General features: G+C 34.0%; 3 protein-coding genes across 5 annotated transcripts; 1 reads left to right on the forward strand and 2 right to left on the reverse strand.

Moving 5' to 3' along the window:
- Nucleotides 1–2,427: 2,427 nt before the first annotated feature.
- Nucleotides 2,428–3,545, reverse strand: LOC120140580 (methylesterase 10-like). The gene is made up of 4 exons (XM_039155546.1): nt 3,174–3,545; nt 2,942–3,079; nt 2,526–2,858; nt 2,428–2,473 (listed from the first exon to the last, which is right to left on the reverse strand). The coding sequence occupies exons 1-3, from the start codon at nt 3,525–3,527 to the stop codon at nt 2,577–2,579; spliced, it is 774 nt and encodes a 257-aa protein (XP_039011477.1). The 5' UTR covers nt 3,528–3,545; the 3' UTR covers nt 2,428–2,473; nt 2,526–2,576.
- A 1,356-nt stretch (nt 3,546–4,901) lies between these two features.
- Nucleotides 4,902–8,046, reverse strand: LOC120140621 (L-ascorbate oxidase homolog). 3 transcript variants are annotated; one of them, XM_039155587.1, is made up of 9 exons: nt 7,943–8,046; nt 7,697–7,860; nt 7,481–7,590; nt 7,072–7,342; nt 6,447–6,543; nt 5,987–6,332; nt 5,527–5,892; nt 5,364–5,440; nt 4,902–5,267 (listed from the first exon to the last, which is right to left on the reverse strand). In XM_039155587.1, exons 2-9 carry the CDS (start codon nt 7,838–7,840, stop codon nt 5,125–5,127), a joined length of 1,554 nt encoding a protein of 517 aa, XP_039011518.1. In that variant the 5' UTR covers nt 7,841–7,860; nt 7,943–8,046; the 3' UTR covers nt 4,902–5,124. The 3 variants fall into 3 exon arrangements, with proteins under 3 accessions (XP_039011518.1, XP_039011519.1, XP_039011520.1); XM_039155588.1 differs by having other exon boundaries at nt 7,939–7,979; XM_039155589.1 differs by lacking the exon at nt 7,943–8,046 and having other exon boundaries at nt 5,350–5,440; nt 7,697–7,858.
- A 4,604-nt stretch (nt 8,047–12,650) lies between these two features.
- LOC120140944 (transcription factor HHO5-like) lies at nt 12,651–13,767 on the forward strand. The gene is made up of 4 exons (XM_039155926.1): nt 12,651–12,873; nt 12,959–13,360; nt 13,438–13,514; nt 13,585–13,767. The coding sequence occupies exons 1-4, from the start codon at nt 12,675–12,677 to the stop codon at nt 13,765–13,767; spliced, it is 861 nt and encodes a 286-aa protein (XP_039011857.1). The 5' UTR covers nt 12,651–12,674.
- Nucleotides 13,768–21,701: the final 7,934 nt, after the last annotated feature.

The following is a 21,701-nucleotide window of genomic DNA, read 5'->3' on the forward strand; positions in this document are numbered from 1 at the left end:
TTCTAAGCTTGCTTAAATACTCCTTGAATCAATTCTGAATGTTGGTGATAATTAGTGGAGTCAATAGAGCCGTTATTGTGTGAAAACAATTAATTTTTTTGGTGGGAGCGTCTCATGCATCGATGCATGACCATTATGCATCGGTGCATCAGTGTAAAATTTCAAATATTTTGACCGTTGGACTCCTAGTGCATCGGTGCACTAAGAGTGCATCGATGCATGAAGTGCATTCGATGTTTGAAAAATAGCCTGGTGCATCGATGCATGGATTGTGCATCGATGCATCAAATGCATTCGATGTTTTAATTAAATCAGAGTGCATCGATGCATGGAGAGTGCATCGGTGCATGGAGAGTGCATCGGTGCATGGAATGCATTCGATGTTTCAACTTATTCATTGATGCATCGATGCATGGTATTGATGCATCGGTGCATGCCTTTGAAAAATTGATTTAAGGCTTGATTTTGGTTCAAAATACTTTGTGAAAATTGTTTCAAAAATAGTTTAAGTACAAATCACAATTTTACACATTTAGTAAAAATTGATCTTCAAAGACTTGGAGTAATAATTTGATATTCGATAAATTGAATCGAATATAAATTGTAAAATCATTTGTAAAAATCTTAAAATTCATTTAACTTAATTTGTTATATCGAAATATCAAAAATGTTTTTAACAATTTGGTTGAAGCTGAAATTCATTCTTCAACCATGACAACCTCACACGCCACCCTTTACACTCTGGTGGTACGGGCGTTTTCCCAAGAAACAAGCTACAAAGTTGTGCCACATTATTAAACTCATGTGACATTACCACTGGCATCCCATTTGTTTGGACCCCGAGTTGCAATGCCACATCCTCCAGAGTTATCGTACATTCGCCACACGGCAAATGAAACGTGTGCGTTTCTGGTCTCCAACGCTCAATCAAGGCACTGATCAAACCTGGGACCAACTTGTCATCTCGCACAAATGTTACATACCAAAACTCAGCCTCCTGCAAGTTTTCTTCTATCAATCTGTGTGGCTTGGGCACTTTATGTAGCCGAAGACGAATGACTCGCTGCTCGTCCTCCTGCAATTAAATATTTCAAAAAATTTATCACAATCATAAAATAATATTCAAATATTTATTAATTATAATTCATTAAACAAATATTTTATTCACCATTATTCCCAAATGACTTGAAATATGTTCATTGTCAAGTCTCAGCAGTGGAATTTGATCAGCCATTGAAATGAATCTGTAAAAAAATTAAACAATAATATTTAAAAAATCATTTAATATAATCTAATGTTAAGTAACTAACTAACTAACTAATTTACAACCCAACAAAAAAATTTAATATAATAACTTATAATATAATAAACTTATAAAGTAACAAACTAAACTTTTTAAAATATAACTTAAACGTGAATTTTCTTTAAACAACTAATAAACTATTCTTTAATATAACTTAAACTAATAAACGATTTTTTAATTATAATTCACTACTAAAAAACTAATTAACTAAAAATTTTATATAATATAAATTCAACAAATCATATGGCAACTTAACTATTTAACTAACACAAACTAATTACATATTTTTATATATAACTAACTACTAACAAACTAACTAATTAAGTAAATTTTTTACCCTAACCCTAAACTAACTCTAACCCTAAACTAACAAACTAATAATTTAAAATAATAAACTAATTTAAATTAAATAAAATGAAAATTTACCTCGATGTTTGCTTGCCAGACTCCCTTTCTTCTTCTTGCTCTTATTCCTTTCCTTTCTCTCGACACTCTTCTCCATTTCTTTCTTATGCTTCCTTAATCCCATATCATATCCCCCTATATATTAAAGGGTCGGCTGCCTTGCACCAATAATTGAAGAATCACGAGTCGTTGATTCTCGTGGATTGCAGCAATAATTGCTGCATGAAGCAGCGAAAATTATGCTGCAATAATGCAACGAATAAAGGTGCATGGAGCAGCGGGAGAAGGCGAGCATGCAGTGGGGAGCAGGCGAGCATGCAGCGGGGAGTAGGGCCAAAGACAAGGTCGCGGGGCGTGCATGGCGACCTACCATGTCGCCTGGCGTGCATGGCGACCTCCTTGGTCGCCCGGAGTGCATGGCGACCTCCTTGGTCGCCCAGAGGGCATGGCGACCTATGTTTTGGGTTGTGCATGTCCCATGCAACGTTAATTCATGCGATGCAACGTTAATTCATGTGACGTTAATTCCTTTTTTGATCGTTTTGAAGCTGGCCAACCTGTGCAATTCGCCCTATTTGAGCAATTAATCTTGAGAGAACGTTATCTCGTGAAATAAAAAACTCGAGAGCATTATCTCGTGGAATCATCCGTGATTAAATCAACCATTTATGGTTCATCTCTTATTATGTAGACGTATGGTCAACTCGGGATGAACACTTGTTTGCTTAGTCAAATAAAAGAAGGATCGTACACAATAAAAACCACCTTGTAAAGATAATAGGAAGAGGTAATCAGACGAATCTGGAGTTGTGAACACTTATTTGTTCATCAATTACAAAGTTGGGCGACTGAAATGTTTGTGGTTGAATCAATTGTATTTGGCAGCAACTTCCTGGAGACATTTGCAGACCTCGTGTGGCTTGGAAAACATGGGCATATGATCTGTACCAGCTATGAATTTCACGTCAACTGTTGGACTATTTTCGATGTACCATTTCTGCAAGCTTGATTTTATCAGCAAATCATCTTCGCAAACTACATAAACCCGGTCGATCGATCCGAATTTTTCTTCTGATAGCAAAGATTCCTCAGACAAATCTTTGATGAACCACTTCCCTTGTCTCTGCAACGTTAACATTAATTCTATGTCCTATACAAAACATCAGAGGCATTAGCAGTTTAGCACCCACCAAAAAAACCACTTTGATTAACCATTTACAAGAAACAACCGACCTCTTTGGGTGAGAGTTGATACACCTTTGCCTCAATGAATTTTGGTCCAAATAAGGCACGAGTTGGGGGATTTTCAAACCCATCATCGAAGGTGTGCTGATAATCCATGATCGGCTCCTCCGATACCCTTTTCAGGCACTAACTTCCTCCAACATTCGGCCAAGCTTAAAATCGAAACAAAAAATGATACTAACATGAAAAAATATACAAAATGGTGATGACTTTTTTTTACCTCGGCTACTGCAGTTGCAATAGGAGAACGATGGGTGGGAATAAAAGCTGTGATATAAACAGCAGCCAGTACTTTCATAGGGAAGCTTTCCATGGCTAAAGACATGCTAACCCCACCAAAACTATGACCCACTAATATTACCTTCTCCTCTTGAGGCAAAGAAGCCATGAATTCCATCAGTGGCTGCGCATAATCCCACACGGAATCCAGCTCGCTGATCTGCTTCGTGTTGATGCCACATGCACCGAGATCCAACGGAGTGGCACGATGACCGGCTGATTTGAGCAGCGAGACAATCTTATACCAGCACCAAGCCCCATGAGACATACCATGGATTAGAACAAAGTGTGCCATTGTCTTCTTCTTCGTTTGATTAGTTTGTAGTTTGCTGCAAAGGACTTTATTTAACCGCAAGTCAAACCTGTTAACACCATGAGATTGTTGGATTTTTTTTTAAGGTAAAGTACACAAATAGTCCCTTGATTATAGGATATTTTTTTTGAGTCCCTCAACTATTAGAAGTTACAAAATGGTCACCCGACTATTCATTATATTCCAAAATCGTCTTTTTTCGTTAAAAAATTAATGGTAGTTTGAGCTGGACATTAACATGCTGACTAAGATATGATAAAATCTAATCTCATAGTTTCAAACGACTATCATATCTCAATCAACATGTTAACGTCAAGCTCAAAAGACTGTTATTTTTTAAGGATTAAATGTCACTTTTGCCCCTGTAGTAGACTCAATTTATCATTTTCGTCCCTATCGTATTTTTGCATCAATTTAGCTCTCAAAGTTGTTTTATTGCATCATTCTATACCCTACCCCTAACTTAAAACCATAAATTGATAACCTTAATTTCTAGCTTAAAATCCTCAATTTAAGGTTCTAAGTGATGGGTAAGGTATAGAATGATGCAATTGAGCAACTCTGAGGGCTATATTGATGCGAAAATACGATACGAGTAGAAAATGATAAATTAAGTCTACTACAGGGGTAAAAGTTACCCTTTCGCCATTTTTTAATAAAAAAAAGAACTCAACAAAGTAACTCTATATAGTTGGGAGATTATTTTATAACTTTTAATAATCGGGGTACTCAACGAAGTAGTATGCCATAATTGGGGACAATTTGTGTACTTTATCCATTTTTTATTAATTATGATAGTCAAGTCCGCGGTATTTTTTAATTAAGTGTCAACTATGGTTAGTTTGGTTGTTAAGCACTCATTACAAACGGCTTATATACAATTCTTTTAAACAAAAAAACTAATTAATAACGTAATTTTATAAAATAAATTTAATAACATTTTAGGTTAAAAATAAAAATATTATGTCTTATATAATAAATTATGTAAATTGCATAACTATTTCAATTATCGTCAAGATATTTTCATTGTAATCGAAATTATTAATAATTGTATGACCTTTTTTTAATAAACCTATAATATTTAAGTTAAAAAATTTAACATTCTTTATTATAATTGAAATTATTATTAATTATATAAAATTTTTAAATTAAACAAAATAACATTTTAAATTAAAATTTACCTTCAAACAACAATTATTCATGAAAGCAACTAAAACTCCGTTTTAGTTTGATGTCTGTTTTGATTTAGCATTTCTCATGTCTTTGGGACTAGGTTGTTTGGTTTCTGTATTTTAGAGTAGAAGAAATGTCTGATTGCCGGACATTTATATTTTTCTCATGTCATAATTCAAGCTCTTGGAGCTAATAATACAGTAATCCAATGGATCGCGTAATTTCATCTAATGTTTCTAAGATATATAAATGAAAAAACAATTTTGATCCTCTTTTCTGTCACCTGCATTTCTCCGCAGTCCGCACTCAAACTCTCATGCCCGGAAAACGATCAGTTTAATCGAACTATGGGAGACGTCCGACAGCTTTGCCGCAGAGTAGGACGTTAGAGGGAATGTCATATTCGTTAGCAAGGCTGCGGACTGGATTCCAGACTCTCAGGTAAAATTGTTGTCCGAGATATTGCCTGTCCCACAATGTAGACCTCACATTCCACATACCTTGGTTGTCCAAGGAGACGAAAACTGCGGTCCAAGAATTTGGATAAACCTGCCGAAAAACAATGAAATCAATATGAAGGCATGACCTCATAGCGGTGATCGATAAACCGGAAATGGTTCGTATTTGATACTTGATGTGGGTTACCTGAGTAGTGTCTCGTAAGAGCATCAACTAGATTGTAGCTCTTTCTACTGTCTGGCGACCACTGCCCGGAGCCAAAACTACGTATATCGTAATATGAACAATTAGAACCTATACAGCAATGCGAACAATCGAAGAAACAAACAAAGCGCGCATTGTAACTCACCCAGCGACCCAAAAATCATAACCATCAAGATGCCAAGCTTGTATGGTGTTTTCGTTGTTCTGAAAGACGACTTCGATTAAATCATGGAGAGAAGTTGGCATAACAGAGGTAGCAACAGTTGCAGCACGACCTGAAGGAACTGCACTTATGGAATTCGTGCTAAAATCTCCAGGAATGTTAAAATGATCGGCAAGATTCAAAGGTGTATCGGGATTTATATAGGAGACGCCATTCACTGCATAACGCAACTTTCCGTTTATTGAAGATGCCGAGTTGGCCAAGACAAAAGTCTTAGTAGGTGTTATCTGCCCATAATGGAATGAACCCTGAGGATTATGCCTGGCTGCATTGGACGTCAAGTTCCACCTTCAAGAAAATGAAGGAAAACGAATCAAATAAGATTTTCTTTTTTAGTCTAAACTGATTTGAAGAATGAATCAAGATCTCCATTGATTAGTACCTGTACGTTCTCGCCTGCTCCATTGACCAATCAAATTGGTTTACAGGAGCAGCTGGAATCGGTCCGGAAACTAGGGCATTCGAGTTCGAGTAGTGCAACACTCCAGTTGCAGTGAGAACAGTTTCTGTAAATCGTGTGGATGCTACAATGTAGTAGTCCTTTGGAGGCTGGTCCAAGGTCACTAAGATGGTTACGGATTGACCAACATGTATATCGAGATAATCATATAAGTTCTGAATTACATGAGATCCTCCGACCTCAACTAGCTTCATTTTATGACCCTGGATCCTAAAATTGAGTGAGGTAGATAATCCAACATTTGAGATCCTGAACATGTAAGTTTTGCCTGAAACACCAGAATTTCATAGCACGGATTAATAATACGTTATGAAACAAGAGACGAAACTCCATTGACGATAAAACGAAGATGAGACCACATGACTTAAAAGTCACTGATGACCTTGATCCCCAGTAAAGGTTGATTGAGTTTGGCCATTTATAAGGACTCCATCAGGGAAGGGCAGAGGGTTGCCTGCGTCCAAAGATTGCTGCATTATCTGCAAACCAGAAAGCAATATATATGATGGGTGAATTTTGCATAGCAGGAATCTATACAGAGAAGCGTAAGAATGTAAATTATTCATAAAAACAACCCTTTCCGAGAAAAAATGCCACTTTCAGGAGTTTTATTTTTGTTCGCATTCTTGTAAACACAGAAACCTGTTAGTATTCATATGAAACAGCCATTTAACTAACTAGTTAGCTTCCAGCTTTTCATGCAATTTTAACATTATGATCTCAACTATAAAATGCAGCACAAAGATTTGTCTAAATGCAAATGAAGAACAAATTATTAGTTTCTTGGCAAATCAAGAAAACATGCTTTAACCGGCTATCAGATCTTTAAAGAGAGTTTGAAAAGCTAGTTAAAACATATTTTCATGTCGAACACTTACACTTGACTTCAACTAACATAGATGTAGAAAACTGGCTACTGAGATTCTCATATAGTATAACATACATTTGGCATTGCAAAAAGAAAAAAATAAGGGGTTGGTAACTTAATTGTGAAGACAGAGACTAACCTTATGGTTGGTCTTGAACCAGTCACCAACAAGTAAAGTGAAATCTCCATCAGGGTTAGCATAAGGGATAGGGATCACACTTCTATGTATTATATTGAGTGCTCCGAATCCCCCGGCAGCTCTATGCATCAATGTTGATGGGAAATAATTGTAGGATCCAATCTGATCCTTGGCCTGGAATTTGTATGTATAGTTTGAGTTTGGAGGGATAGGGCAATTGGTTCCCAATACTCCATCCTGCCATGAATTCTTCCTTTGCTTCACCCCATTCCTGTTGTGATTTCCCTCATGAATCAGCAAGGGAAAAAAAACAATGGCCAAATTTAAAGTAAAACACAAATCTTGATTTTCCCAGATTTATGAATCAGCAAGAAACTTAAGAACTCAATGAAAAGAAGCAACGCCTTACCATGTCAACAAGAAAGGCTGGTCAAGCTTGTTAATGAGATTCAAGATAATGTTATTATTAGTCACTACATCAAGCCCTGGTCCAGGGAACTGATCATTGATAAGTATAACCTTACACAAGAATCACAAGAACAAAATATCAGAACTTTAGAAACCCAGAAATCAAAAGCACATTGTTTTCAACACTAATAATAATAATAACCAATCTCAGACCAACCTGCTGGGGAACTCCAAGGATAGAACGAGTACCATAAGTAACAGTCCAAGTGAAAAACAAGTAAGGGTCTTCGGCATTCACTAAGCACACACTAAAAACAGCCAAAACAACAAAAACCAGATGGAGAATCACTGATTTCCCCATTTTTTTTCTCTTTTTGTACCCTGAAATTAAATAACTGTTAGTTAAGCAAAACTACAAACACCCAAAGATATCGCCATTGTTGGCTGAAAGAGAGAAACCTACCTAGTTAAGAAACTCCCCTGGAAAGTGAGCTACTTTCAAGTCACGATTCAAAGAATAAATGTAGCTAAACACCAGATCTTGGTCGAGTGGATTGGCGGTGGACTATTTAAAGTAAAGTACCGAGCTTGCTTTTAAACTAATAATCGGCGCAACGCGTCTCCACGTTATGATAATTGCTTCCAGCTTATGTTTATTTTCACCTTTTTTTTATCGCTTTTTCTTCTTCTTTATTCTTTAGCAAGTATTAGAATCGGTTGGGGAAGAAGATAGTTTGGATGTTGATCACTTGTACTTGTTCTTCCCATTTATTATTTTACTGGAAACTGGTAATCCAATCAACTTCCTTCTATCACAACATATGTTATGTTCATTATTAATGAAAATGGAATCTTGCTTTGAATTAATTTGTAGAAAAACAGTTCATGAGGGAATCTTTCTAACCTAGCCTTTTACGCATATATTAAAAAATTAGAGGAAAAAAAAAACAATGGCATTGGATAATAATGGTTGGTTGCATGAATTATAAATACATATCATCAACCTCACATGCATACCTAAACCAAAGTGGTATTTCTATTTCATAATTTTTCAGCTTTGCATCTCCAAATTTAACAAGATTTACTCATTCATATGGATACTAAATACGAATCAGCAAAGAAATGAGCAACCTTTGGTCAAAAAACAAAACAAAATCATGGGAAAAATCACTCTTGTCTGCAAATGGAAATTAGTTATTATTATGAGGGGGAGAATTTGGGCATTGGGAACCGAGCACCGACGCACCGCCCGATCAATGGGTCATGGGTTGTTTGGTTCCTTGGATCCTCGATCCATGTTATCTTGAAGAGCGGATTGATCCAATACCAAAAGCGAAAATCGAAACGCTACATGTTATTGCTATAATGTAAACGAAATTCGTATCACTTCATTTAGTAGGAATAAAATTCATTTTATTACGACCAAAGCCGATTGATAAAGGAGGTGGAGTTACGGAAATGTTGCGATTTGCGAAGAGCGGTAGTGTGAACGGCAACAAGGTTGATCAACAATTTTGAAACAAAAAGAAAAAAGGGGCATCTCTACAATAAGCCCCTAAGCTTTCACAATTTTAAAAGTAAACACATATTCTCAAAAAGTATTAATAAATTATTAATTTTTTCAAATTAAAAGGAGAACCATATTGATAAAAAAATTAATATTGAGAATTTATTCGATTATTTCAAATTATGATCAATTTAATAGAATATGTAAATTGCTCAGATTAAAACTATTATTATACCATGTTAAATCATAATTTACGATAAGTAAACAATCAAACCTAACGGTCGATGATTAAACCTAAAACGAGATATAACATTAACTATGATTTTTTTAATATATATATATATATGATTGGAGTGGCCAAAATAAAAATATAAATGATCCAATAAGTAGTTTATCAAGAATTATCTTCCAAAAAGTCCACGTTAACGGTTTTATTTAACTCCCATAATGCGGAAAAGGATGAATTATACAAAGAGAAAATAACCTCAGTGACCAAAAATTTCATATAATATACGATTTTAACCAATTTTTTCCGGATTTGCCAAAATGACCAACAAAATCGCAATGCGATCGCTAATTCGCAACGCGATCTCCATTATCGCAAATTCGCGTTGTATTTTCGCAATGCGATAGTTGAAAATCGCGTTGCGATGGTCTACAATATCGTTGCGATTTTCCCAATTCGCAATGCGAATAAGTAAATCGCAACGCAAATTGGGAAAATCGCAATGCGATACTTACTATCGCAATGCGATAATACAAAATCGCAACGAGATACTTACTTTCGCAACGCGATACTGACTTTCGCAACGCGATTTACATAATCGCAATGCGATTTTCAAAGCGCCATTAGTATCCTGGCCAAGTATTGGCAGTATTGGCAGTATTGGCAGCAATCGAATGAATTTAATAAGAAATCTAAGTGAAATGGTTAATCTATTATTGAAATTACCAGTAAACTTATCATCAATCTCAATATGAAAAACCTAAAATAATGCAAAAATTTCAAAATAAAAATAAAAAAAACTAACCCTCGGAGGTTGATTTTCCATTTCTGAATGATTGTGAGGGATTTTTGAATGTGAATGGTTGTGAGGGATTTCGCCGGCGATGGGGACGGAAATCTTCGGAGATGGGTACGGATTTCGCCGTAGAGAGTGAGAGATGGAGATGGGACTGAGTGTTATGTTTTTGGGTTTGAGGTTATGAGTTGCGATTACTGTGGACGGTTCATTTTCCGATTTATTAAGAAAAAATACGTGTTTGGAATTTGAAAAAAAAAATACGCGTTAATACGAATGGCGCTATGTAAATCGCGTTGCGAAAGTCAGTATCGCGTTGCGAAAGTAAGTATCTCGTTACGATTTTGTATTATCGCATTGCGATAGTAAGTATCGCATTGCGATTTTCCCAATTCGCGTTGCGATTTACTTATTCGCATTGCGATTTTCCCAATTCGCGTTGCGATTTACTTATTCGCATCGCGAATTGGGAAAATCGCAACGATACTGTAGACCGTCGCAACGCGATTTTCAACTATAGCATTGCGAAAATGCAACGCGAATTTGCGATAATGGAGATCGCGTTGCGAATTAGCGATCGCATTGCGATTTTGTTGGTCATTTTGGCAAATCCGGAAAAAGTTGGTTAAAATCGTATATTATATGGGATTTTTGGTCACTGAGGTTATTTTCTCTTATACAAATGGTCATGATCAGAGTGTTGTTTTGTTGAGTCTCCAGACTATTAAAAATTATAAAATAGTTTTTCGATTATAGGATGATTCTTTTTTGAGTCCTCCAACTATTAAAAGTTACAAAATTGTCACTTGACTATTCATATATTACAAACTCGTTATTTTCTGTTAAAAATTGGAAGTTGTCTTGCCTATAAATTAACATATTGGTTTGGATATGATAAAAGCTTATATCATAATTATTTGAGTTGTATTTTGTAGATCGACTCTTTGTTTACATTAAATCGTCCAGCAAGTATTTGAAACATTATGTCGTAAAGCCCATGTTTGCAAGCAATGGTCGTACCACTAGATAATATTAAAATATGATTTTATTACATCTCATTTAGAATGTGGGGAAATCATTTATTAACTTTACCCTTAAATAAACTTGTGTCTTTGACACATGTCAATTGTTAATGTAAGGAATCACGAAAAAGAAATTCAAAATGAAAAAGAGAAGGCAACGAACTCGTTCTATTAACATTTTATCACGATTCCTTAAGGTGCGTTTGGTTTACGGAATGTAAGATTGTCAGTGAAAATGTAAAATTACGAGTGGAAATGTAAGATTACCAGGGAATATGATTACTGAGAATATTGTATTTTGTGTTTGGTTGGTTTAACAGGAATGTAAGATTACCGTGTTTGGTTAAAGGAATAAAAGATTATTAGAATGTATATTTAACCAAATTATCCTTATTATATATTTGTTTTTTTAATAAGTTAGAAAATATTTATATATTTTCTTTAAAAAATTTAAATTCATAAAATTTATATATATATATATATATATATATATATATATATATGCCATGGCCAAACACGATGACATAATGTATACTTTCATACATGTCATTTTTTCTTCAAAATATGCCATGCCGATTTAATTTTAGAGTAATTATAATTTTGATTATATAATGTTGTTGACATTAGGAATGATAACAAGACATAATGTATTTTTGATAGTCTCAAATTCATTTTTGATCCTATCCTTTCTAAAATAAACTTCTAATTCATTTTATTTTTCTATATAAAAAAAAACTCTCTAACCCTATATGATTAGGTTGAGATTCATCCGATTCGAATAATTTTTTACCCGCTGAGTATAATTGGTAATAAATTGTTTTTTAGGCCAGATTCCTTGTATAAGAAAAAAAAATCTAAAACACTTGCCATACCAAATATAATCATATTTCGTGTGAATAAGCTCAATTAAGAATATTGTTATAACAATTTAAAAATTATACATTCGAACACGCTTTAAGCGCGTTTAAATGTATAATTTAATAAGTTTTAAAACATAGATTAAAATCAAATTTAAAAAAAGTTATTCATAATTTGATTTAATTTGACCGAAAAAAGTCTAATTCAAATAGTAGGTCAACTATTTTTTATTTTATTTTTATGTTATTTTTTCTTTAATGTTATAAAAATTACGTCAGTCGTCGAACCAATACACTATCAATTCTTCATTTTACCAATTAAACTATTAATTCAAAAATGATTAAATAAAATTTCAAAAATATAATAAAAAGTTATTAGAAAATCTCAAAATTTGATTTAATCCATTAAATTATTATTTTTTTAATTATTCATAATGACTCATTATTTTTAATTTTACCTCTTCTTAATTTTCAATTAAACTCGATATAATTTTGACGAACATATATTTTTACTTTATCCAATCATACATACCCAAAAATATGTACACATTAATCTCATCTGAAGGGTCCAATAGGTTAAATAAAAAAAATTGAATAGAAAAATTAAAATGACAGTTTTTCCAATATTCCCCTGCGCGTGGTCTGCACGTAATATAAAAATGTTTTTGATCCAATACATGACGAGTTACTTCACAGAGTTACCGGATCATTATATAAACTAATGAAAAATTATGCGACAACCCGTTCGAGAAACTGGCAGCGAATCTTGAATATTAGAGAAAAGACAATGGAGTTGAGCTTGGGTTTGAGTTCTGTCTATGTTCCAAAAACCATATCCGAGTTTGTCGAAGAAGTTTCCAAGATAGAAGATGGGTTCCAGAGATCATCGAAGATCAGTGATTTTGTTCAAAGATTGGAAGGCGAGATGAAGAAAATCGATGGTTTTAAACGTGAACTTCCCCTTTGCATGCTTCTCTTGAAAGATGGTATTTTTTTAACCTTTTTATATACCTTTTTAATCATTTTTTCCATTTTTTGTTGGATTTAATTTGATTTTTCTTGGGGTTTTAGGGATTGAGAGATTGAAGGTTGAAGAAATGCAGTGTAAAGGAATGGATGAAGGGCTGCCATCGGAGAAAAATGATGGCGGTGACAAGAAAAACTGTCCGAGTTTACTTCAACTCAGTAACTCTGACTTCGACAACGCTGATCACAAGAAGAAGAAACCAAACATAATTCCAGAACTGCTTCTTATGAATCCCGGTTTTGATTTGGCTAATGCTAATCCAATCGTGAAGAGCAATGGCGGCTGCACAATTGCTTCTAGCTCTTCCATAACACCTGAAAACCCCCTATTTAATATTCAGACAAGTTCACAACAGCAGCAGAATTCGAGGAAACCCAGGCAATATTGGTCGCCCGACCTTCATAGACGATTTGTCTTGGCACTTGAGGAGCTTGGAGGTTCTCAAGGTTAGATTTTTCAATTTTAATTGAAAGAGCGAAGCTTTTAGATCAGAATTTCATGGAATTATGTCTTTGTTTCACAGCGGCAACGCCTAAGCAGATTAAACAACTTATGCGAGTTGATGGTCTCACTAATGATGAAGTGAAAAGCCATTTGCAGGTTAGTGTTTTGGCTTGTGTTATCCTCTCATCTCTTTTTTGATTGCTGATTTTATTTGTGAATTTTGCAGAAACACAGGCTTCATGTCCGAAAACTTGAGGGTTCTGCTGCACTAAAACAGGGCATTGAGCTCATGCAATCGCAATCTGATTCTCCACAAGGTCCCCTCACAAGTTCCGACGATGATAGTATGAATGCTGAAAATAATGAAAAGTCAGATGGCCATATTGAGGAAGTGGGGAGGATAGATTGAACGTGTTACCAATGGATGATAATTTCTGAGAATAATTTAACTACAGTTAGTGGATTAAGTATCAGTTTTGGGTTTTAGGTGTTTGTTTTACAGTATTTTGTTATGATTCTACATAATCATTTTGGGTATTAATTTCGATATTTTCATCCTTTCAACTTCTTTTTTGCTATTAACATGAGACTTAATCCTTTTAATTTATGCAATTATCCATGAGAGAGAGAAACTCAATATAAAAATAAAAATTTAAATTATGGAATATATCTTATTTTAGTGTTTAAATGTTTCTTTTCCTTCTTGTCAAACTAGGTGATTAACGCTTTATTTCATTTTTATTTTCAAGTTTCTGTTAATATTTTTTGTAACATATGATATTCAGTCATCTTCTTTCTTTTTCTTTTTTTATTCTTTAGGGAAATAAAAAACATAAAGAAGTGAATTCAAAAATTGATTATTTTTTGGAAAAATTAAACAATCTTAAATTTCAAGCATTTTCATTTTGAAGATCCCTCTATTCTCCATATATTTATACTTTTAATTTTATATTTTTACAATTGAGAAATCCCAAATCTTAAAATTTTGTCTAAAAATATTTCGATTATAAAAACTCATTTATATGAATATAAAATCATGATCTCTTGGAGAAGATTGCTAAAACCGAAGGACGTTACTATGAATTTGGATTTCTTATGTCTAAATCTCACTTTTGAAAAAAAAAATGAGATGTTGTTAGGCAGAGGAGGTATATGGTTGTGTCGCATAAATTGATATAACATTCATCTCATAATTCAAAAGATATATTTATCTTTTGGATAACAAATTTAAATAGATTGTCTATAAAGAACATATTACTCTCTTTTGGAGGTAATGCGGATGTTGGTTGTGTGTTTCACTGTTTTGTGATAGTAAGTAGGAGTCCATAGATTATATCTTTTTTGATTGCCCTTTTTCCAAAATTACATGGTATGTTGTGCTACATGCATGTCATTTACAGCGAGGAGTGAGGGGCTGGATTTGAGAGCTTGCATGGGCAGTTAATCGACTTAAGGGCAAGTCCTTTCTTGTGATTGTACATTGAATTCTTTTATTTATCAAGTGTGGAGGAAGAAAAATCTATAAATTTTTTAACAAAAAATTTTGCTGAAAACTGCTATTATCCAATGTATTAAGGAGGCTATAAGATGTAGAGTACAAGATTTGTACACCTCTCTCTGCTTATTATCAAGTCTCTGCTTTTTAGCACGTATCTTCCTTTTGGCACGTCCTTTCTAAGTATCTTAGTGTTCTCTCTTTACAAGTCTTCAATGGCTGACGTAGTGAACAACCTGACCATTCTAGCAATTGATGACGAGGAAGAAGAAATTTTGCAGGTCGAGGAGAAATTTTGCTTCGTTGGAACTTTTCTGACCAATAGTGTTTTGAGTCGATGAGATCGACATTATCAAGTGTGTAGCGCCCCATTGGGGGTATTTCAATCTCGGATCTAGGAGATGGTAGATTCTTTTTCCGACTTTACCATGTCTCGGATGTGGATAGAATTGCAGATGGTGGGCCTTGAAATTTTAACGGTCATCTCCTCATACTTCATAGACTACAGGAAGGAGAGGATCCATCTATAGTCCCGTTATATTTTCTGAATATATGGGCTCAAGTTCATGATTTTCCCTTTGGATTTATGTCTGAACCAGTAGCCAAATCATTGGGAAATTTCATTGGAGTGTTCCTCGGGTATGATACAAAAAGCAATTTCTCTCGGATATAAACGAATCATGAGGATTAGGGTCCGGTTTGTTTCTCGTCTATCGTTGAAAATAAAGAAGAAAGTTGCAGAACAGAATGGAAATTAGGTATTTGTTCGGTTTCAATATGAACGAATCAAATTGCTTTGTTTCTTATGCGGCAAACTTGGCCATGGGGAGGGTCTTTGTCCTGTTCGTCTAACACTGGATCCAAAGGATATAGTTTTTCAATTGGACATCTCTCTCAGGGATACTGGTCAGAAACCAATTCCGACAAACAAATGGCTACGCGGGGATCTGGGTTTCATGCCCCCTAATTTTTGGGATTCTAATGGAGGACAATAGGAAAGAATAAGGCAGCAAATTCCTCAATTTGTGGACCCCAAAATGCACGGGAGGCACAAGGAAATTTCCAATTTTCAAAGTCAACAGGCTTTTTAGATAGTAACCCAATTGATAATATGGACATCCAAATGGGCTTTAATGAAGAGAAAAACCCAATTGATCAACCAGATGGAAAAAAAGAGTTGAGAGTGCAACTGCCAGAGCATTAGAAGTTTCTAATAGAATGGATTCGACTGATGCTTTAAGGGAATCTTCGGGTGTCCCGCCATCATCTTCATCGGCCGGCCTGAATGTGCAGGCCTTCCTTTTACAATGAAACTTTTAAGTTGGAATGTCTGAGGTTTGGGGAAGTCTCGGGCAAAGCGACGTTCCGGCACACACTGAGAGATGTGTACCCGTTTAATTTTTCTAATGGAAACAAAATTGCAGACTACTGAGATGGTGAAGTTTCGAAGGAGTTGTGGTTTTGTGAACGATTTTGAAGTTGGTTCTAGAAGGCGCAGTGAGGGTCTATGTCTTGCTTGGTTCTAGGATTGTGATGTTACACTTAGATCCTATTCTGATAAACATATTGATGTGAACTTTTCTATGGACTCGTGGGAAAATGTGGCGTTGCACTGGTTTCTATGGCGAGCCTGAAGAACAGTGTCGGATTTTATCATGGAATTTGTTGAGACAACTTAATGATACTCCTAATAATCCCTGGATAGTCATCGGGGATTTCAATGAAATTCTCTTTTCTGTTGAGAAGTCTGGTGGTCGTATTCGCAATCGACGACAAATGGATGAGTTTCGACAGGCCTTAGATGATTGTAATCATATTGATCTTGGCTATACAGGCAGATGGTACACTTGGGAGAAGGATAATTTTGCAAGCACAAATATCCGAGAGAGACTCGATAGAGGGGTAGCTAACGAAAATTGGTGGGATACTTTTCCCCATTTCACTTTAACTCATGAGCTGCACTCCATGTCTGATGTCCTCTTTTGCTTAATACGAGAATTCTTCATGAAGAAAGGCGAAAATGGCATTTCAAATTCGAAGCGGCATAGTTGGTTGAAGACTCGTGTGAGCTTGAAATTAGACGGCTCTGGAATTATTCGGTTGGTTTAATTCCAAAACATTTGAGAACAGTTAGTACAGGCCTTGATTCATGGTTTCGGAAACTACGGTCTGCTAGGAAAGTTACAACTAAGGACTTGCATAGGAGACTAGAAACTCTAATAGAAATGGCCTCTACTGCTTACCAATGACTAATCCATAAATTTAAGAGTAAGAGTTTAAAATTTCAATTTTCTTTTTTTAAAAATAATGAGTATACAAATTTTGTAATTTTTTTCTTTTTTTTTTTACACATTAAGTTAAATTTAACCATTTTTTTAAAATAATGGGAGCTTAGTGTATCCGTCACTGCTGCTGACATTTTGGGTGAGCAAGGCATACGACAGGGGTGGAATGATATTTCGTGCTCACTGTTATGGAAAAAATGGGCTTCAATGCTGGTTGGATTTCAATAATCGCTCGGTGCCTTTCTACAGTTTCCTATTCTGTGGTCCTTAATGGTGAAATTGGTCACCGTTTTCAACCCTCGCGGGGGATTCGGCGGGGCAATCCTCTGATCCCGTGTCTTTCTTTTTTGCAGTGAAGGTCTTTCTACCATTTTGCTGGGCTGCCCATAATGACCATTTGAGTGGCTTTCGACTCAACTGTTATGCTCCTAAGGTTAACATATATGGTAGGACGTGAAAAAAGAAGCGTTTCGAGGATTGTTAATTGGATCCCACCTGCCGAGAATTTGTTGAAAGTACATTTTGATACAAAGTTCTGTTCTTCAGAAAAGGAATCATGGTCAGGCATCGTGGTTCGAAATTCCGAGGGAGATGTAATGGGTGCATGTGGAAGGAAGGCTTACAATGTGAACTCGTCTTTCGTGGCCGAAGCATGGGCGGCCCTTCACGCTGTTGAGTTTGCCGCCAATTTGGGTCTTAGTTCTATTATCCTAGAAGGAGACTGTCATTCAGTACTCAAGAAGCTACAATCTAAAAGCTAAGATTCTTCAGTTATTAGTGCACTTATATGGGAATCAAAGGAAATTGCAAAATCCCTCAATGCATGTCATTTCCGATGGTCTCCAAGAGCAGGTAATCAGCTGGCCCACGAGTTGGCGCGAGATATCTCGAATGGGGTGTATGAACGCTACTGGGTAGAAGAAACTCCTCCAAAAGTAGCACGATGGGTGGCTTCAGATAAAAGAGGGTTTGAACCTCCCTAATTTTTCCAGAATTTGTTTTGGTGATAAGGCTCTATCTTTCTGGAATCACTTCTTCTCCACGATCTTCTTCTATTTTTTACTTGGTATGAAGCTTTTGGATAGGAGAAGTTTTTTTAACCGGTTGCCATTTTAGTTTACTGCGTTTTTAAGTTGTCTTTATTATTTTTGCTTTTAAGACTACTTTATGTTATTTGTCTTTTAGGATTGAATAAAGGCAACCTGGAAATTTCTAGTAAAAAAAAAGAATTAATTATGTCGATAAAATTCTTTATATAGAATTGAATCTTGTGATTAGTTTTATTGTTGCATAGGAAGTGAGATGATTGTATGAATTTTATTGTTTCTTGATATATATATATTTAAAATTATGATTCTAGCTCTCAAAAATGGTTTTTCGTAATACAAATGATCTCTCGATTATATGATATTGTTTTGTTGAGTTTTCGATTATTAAAAATTATAAAATGATCACTTAATTATAAGATGTTTTGTTGAGTCATCCGACTATTAAAAGTTACAAAATTATCACTCGACTATCCATATGTTTCAAACTTTTCATTTTTTATTAAAAAACGAGCAGTTTTTTGAGCTGGACATTAACCTATTGATTGAGATATGATAAAATCTTATCCTATAACCATTTTAGATGTATTTTATGTATTGACTCGCCGTTTACATTATACTGTCGAGTTAGTACTTGAAAGATTGTACTATTGAGTCAGTGCTTGAAAGTAATGACAGTCCCGGTATGCATTATTAAAATATGATTTTATCATATCTTAGTCAACATGTTAATGTCTAACTCAGATAACTGTCAATTTTTCAACGGAAAAAGACAATTTTAAAACATATAAATAGTCGGATAATCATTTTTGTAACATTTAATAGTCAGAAGACTCAACAAAACAACATCCTATAATTAAAGGGTCATTTTGTAACTTTTAATAGTCCTCAACAAAGTATCATCTTATAATCGGGGATCATTTATGTACTTTACTCAAAAACTTATAAGATTTAGGTAACTTATCAATTGAATATAATGATATTTTTTTTACAGATAATTTAAAAATAATTATAGAATAAAACATTAAATAATTATTTTAATTATAAAATAAAATAAAAATTTATAATTTAAACATTTATTTCTCTATTAATACTCTATATTTTTTTTATCAAATTCTGACAATTTTAGGTCCTTCCAACATCAATAAACATAAACCAATCAATTTGGTTGAGCTTTGTATATGTTCTTTGCGTGAAAAAGGCTGAACTTTATTTTTTATTCTTAAACGATCGAATCAATGAAGAGAATAAGATAAAATATCAAATGGGCTATATTTGATTATATGTGGCATATAAGCTCCCCATGTTATATGGGTTAGCTGTCAAGACTCGGATTTTTTTAAAAAAAATAATTATTTAATCTCGAACTTATTAAACGGTCTTGATAATAAAAGAATATATTTTTTTTAAAAATTTTGAATTTAAATAATTACACCTGCAAAATGTGAGATAACAAGATTCTTGCAAACCACTAACAAAAAAAAGTGATTATACTCCAGATAAGCCATGGTTAAGTAGGAGAGGTAGTAGGGCTTTCGGTAGTTTCTAACATTGGGCAATACTCCTAAGACGTGTGTTCCACCGAAGATGTCGGCAAGCCATGACTAGTTTTAGTTGAGTTAAATTCAAGACGAGGATTTTCCTCTGCCCCAAACATGTCGGCAGTTCATAGCTGCCTACCACTAATCTCATTTTCTCGACCTTTGGAATCAGTCTCTTTTTTGTTTGTTTAGAGTTTTTAGCTCAATTTGGAAGCAACTATGACTGTTTCTTGCATCTCCGGTCTTCAGCTTTGTCTTGGGGGAAACTATGTCATATTCCAGCGATCTTCCTCGTATCCAGTAGTATCCCAGATTAATATTGTTTGTCTTTTAATAGGCTTTTGATGATGGCATCCAGAAACCAGATTCCTGAACGTGTTAGTCAATATCATAAGGATCAACTACACTAAACATCACTTAAAACAGTTAAAACACTAGTTTTAAAATTTATAAAATAGTCATTAATTTTATCAAAATATAATCAAACGGCCACTGCAATATTATAATACATGTAAAATTTTGATAAATTTAATAACTACCTTGTATCAGTTTAATATAATGCAATGATCATTTTTCAAAAATTTAATAAATTTAATGATTATTTAATAACTTTTAATTTAATGACCAAAATAGTCATTTGATTATAATTAAGTACCTTTTGTGCATTTTATCCATACTATTTTGGCTGCACCCTTTTGTCCGTTTCTGAGATACTGATAGAGCAACATAGAAAAATAAATATTTAATAATAAATTTTAAAATTCGAATTATCTCTCTATATCTAAAATTTTAAATATGTTTAATTTTATGATCTTCAATTTATTAGCTTCATTTTACTATTAAATGTTAAAAATTAAATTTTATATAAAAATAAAATAAAATAACAATAAAAATGATATAAATATGTAAATAATTGATAATATATATATATACACACTTTTTTTTTGGGTATATTGAGGGCTGCTTATGGCACATTTGCATCATCAAAGAGTCAAACTTGAGGGGAAGCAGAAAGGGCGACGCGTCCTAGAAGAGCAGAGCCAAAGGCCACTTGAAAGTCTGACCGTTGACCTTGCCTAACCGGTACTCTCCCAAAGTGGAGTGCGACTCGGTCTTGAACACTCCTGCTCACTGTCCCCCCCCCCCCCGACTCGGTCTTCCTTGAAAAAAGAAGAAGAAATTTTTTAAATCGAAGATTATAAGCAGTAGGACCAAGTCGATTCATCCATTTCTTCCTTCTTCTTGTATGGTTATTATAAAAATAATATTAGTTGTTTTTTCTATAATAAATATTACATCGATTGAATTTTCATCTATTTTAATTTCAATTTATCTTATCCAAAATCACACAAAAGTACCCTTTGGAATGAGTCTTTTCCCCCTCCAAATGATTGAAGTCCAGCTATAATGAAGAAAAATTAGTGCACCATTATCATTAATAAAATAAATTAAATGAATCTTCTTCAAATACGTTGGGAAAACGGGTCCAGATTTAAATTATAAAAAGAGAATTCTCATTTCCTTTTTGAGTTTATTATATTAAAATAATTTCATTTGCATGCAACAAAATGTATATTAATATTTTAATATATAGAATTTTTTGAAATTACAACGTATATAATTTGCTTATGTAACACAGCAAAATGCTGGGTTTATTAATGCTTTTTTTCTTATTATTATTTTTATATATTATAATATAAACCAATAACCAACAAACCACTTTAATTAAAGAAAATCCAACAAAACTCCATTACTAATTGTTATAGAACAACATTTTCATAAATTATTTTTTTATTGTCGCGTCAATATTTTTATAATAAAATCTGGTTGAAATAACAAAATCCCTTGACTAATCCAACTACTTATTGTTCTTATATCGAAAATTTACGCCATCCAAAATTACTGAAGATACATGTACATTATTTTTGAGTCAAATCATAAAATAATTACTAAATTATATATTAAAATGATTTTGA

The sequence above is a fragment of the Hibiscus syriacus genome, unplaced genomic scaffold (genome assembly GCF_006381635.1).
Source record: "Hibiscus syriacus cultivar Baekdansim isolate YM2019G1 unplaced genomic scaffold, ASM638163v2 tig00110788_pilon, whole genome shotgun sequence".
Classification (NCBI taxonomy): Eukaryota; Viridiplantae; Streptophyta; class Magnoliopsida; order Malvales; family Malvaceae; genus Hibiscus; species Hibiscus syriacus.

Excerpts from the sequence above, each read along its gene's own strand:
- LOC120140580 (XM_039155546.1), bottom strand. The coding sequence starts at position 3,527 with ATGGCACACTTTGTTCTAATCCATGGTATGTCTCATGGGGCTTGGTGC. Across the intron at positions 3,080-3,173 it reads TTGCAACTGCAGTAGCCGAG|TGCCTGAAAAGGGTATCGGA; the intron begins GTAAAAAAAAGT and ends GGAGGAAGTTAG. Across the intron at positions 2,859-2,941 it reads ATCAACTCTCACCCAAAGAG|GACATAGAATTAATGTTAAC; the intron begins GTCGGTTGTTTC and ends TGTTTTGTATAG.
- LOC120140621 (XM_039155589.1), bottom strand. The coding sequence starts at position 7,840 with ATGGGGAAATCAGTGATTCTCCATCTGGTTTTTGTTGTTTTGGCTGTT. Across the intron at positions 7,591-7,696 it reads TCCTTGGAGTTCCCCAGCAG|GTTATACTTATCAATGATCA; the intron begins GTTGGTCTGAGA and ends TTCTTGTGTAAG. Across the intron at positions 5,893-5,986 it reads GAGCAGGCGAGAACGTACAG|GTGGAACTTGACGTCCAATG; the intron begins GTACTAATCAAT and ends ATTTTCTTGAAG.
- LOC120140944 (XM_039155926.1), top strand. The coding sequence starts at position 12,675 with ATGGAGTTGAGCTTGGGTTTGAGTTCTGTCTATGTTCCAAAAACCATA. Across the intron at positions 13,361-13,437 it reads GGAGCTTGGAGGTTCTCAAG|CGGCAACGCCTAAGCAGATT; the intron begins GTTAGATTTTTC and ends TTTGTTTCACAG. Across the intron at positions 13,515-13,584 it reads AAGTGAAAAGCCATTTGCAG|AAACACAGGCTTCATGTCCG; the intron begins GTTAGTGTTTTG and ends TGAATTTTGCAG.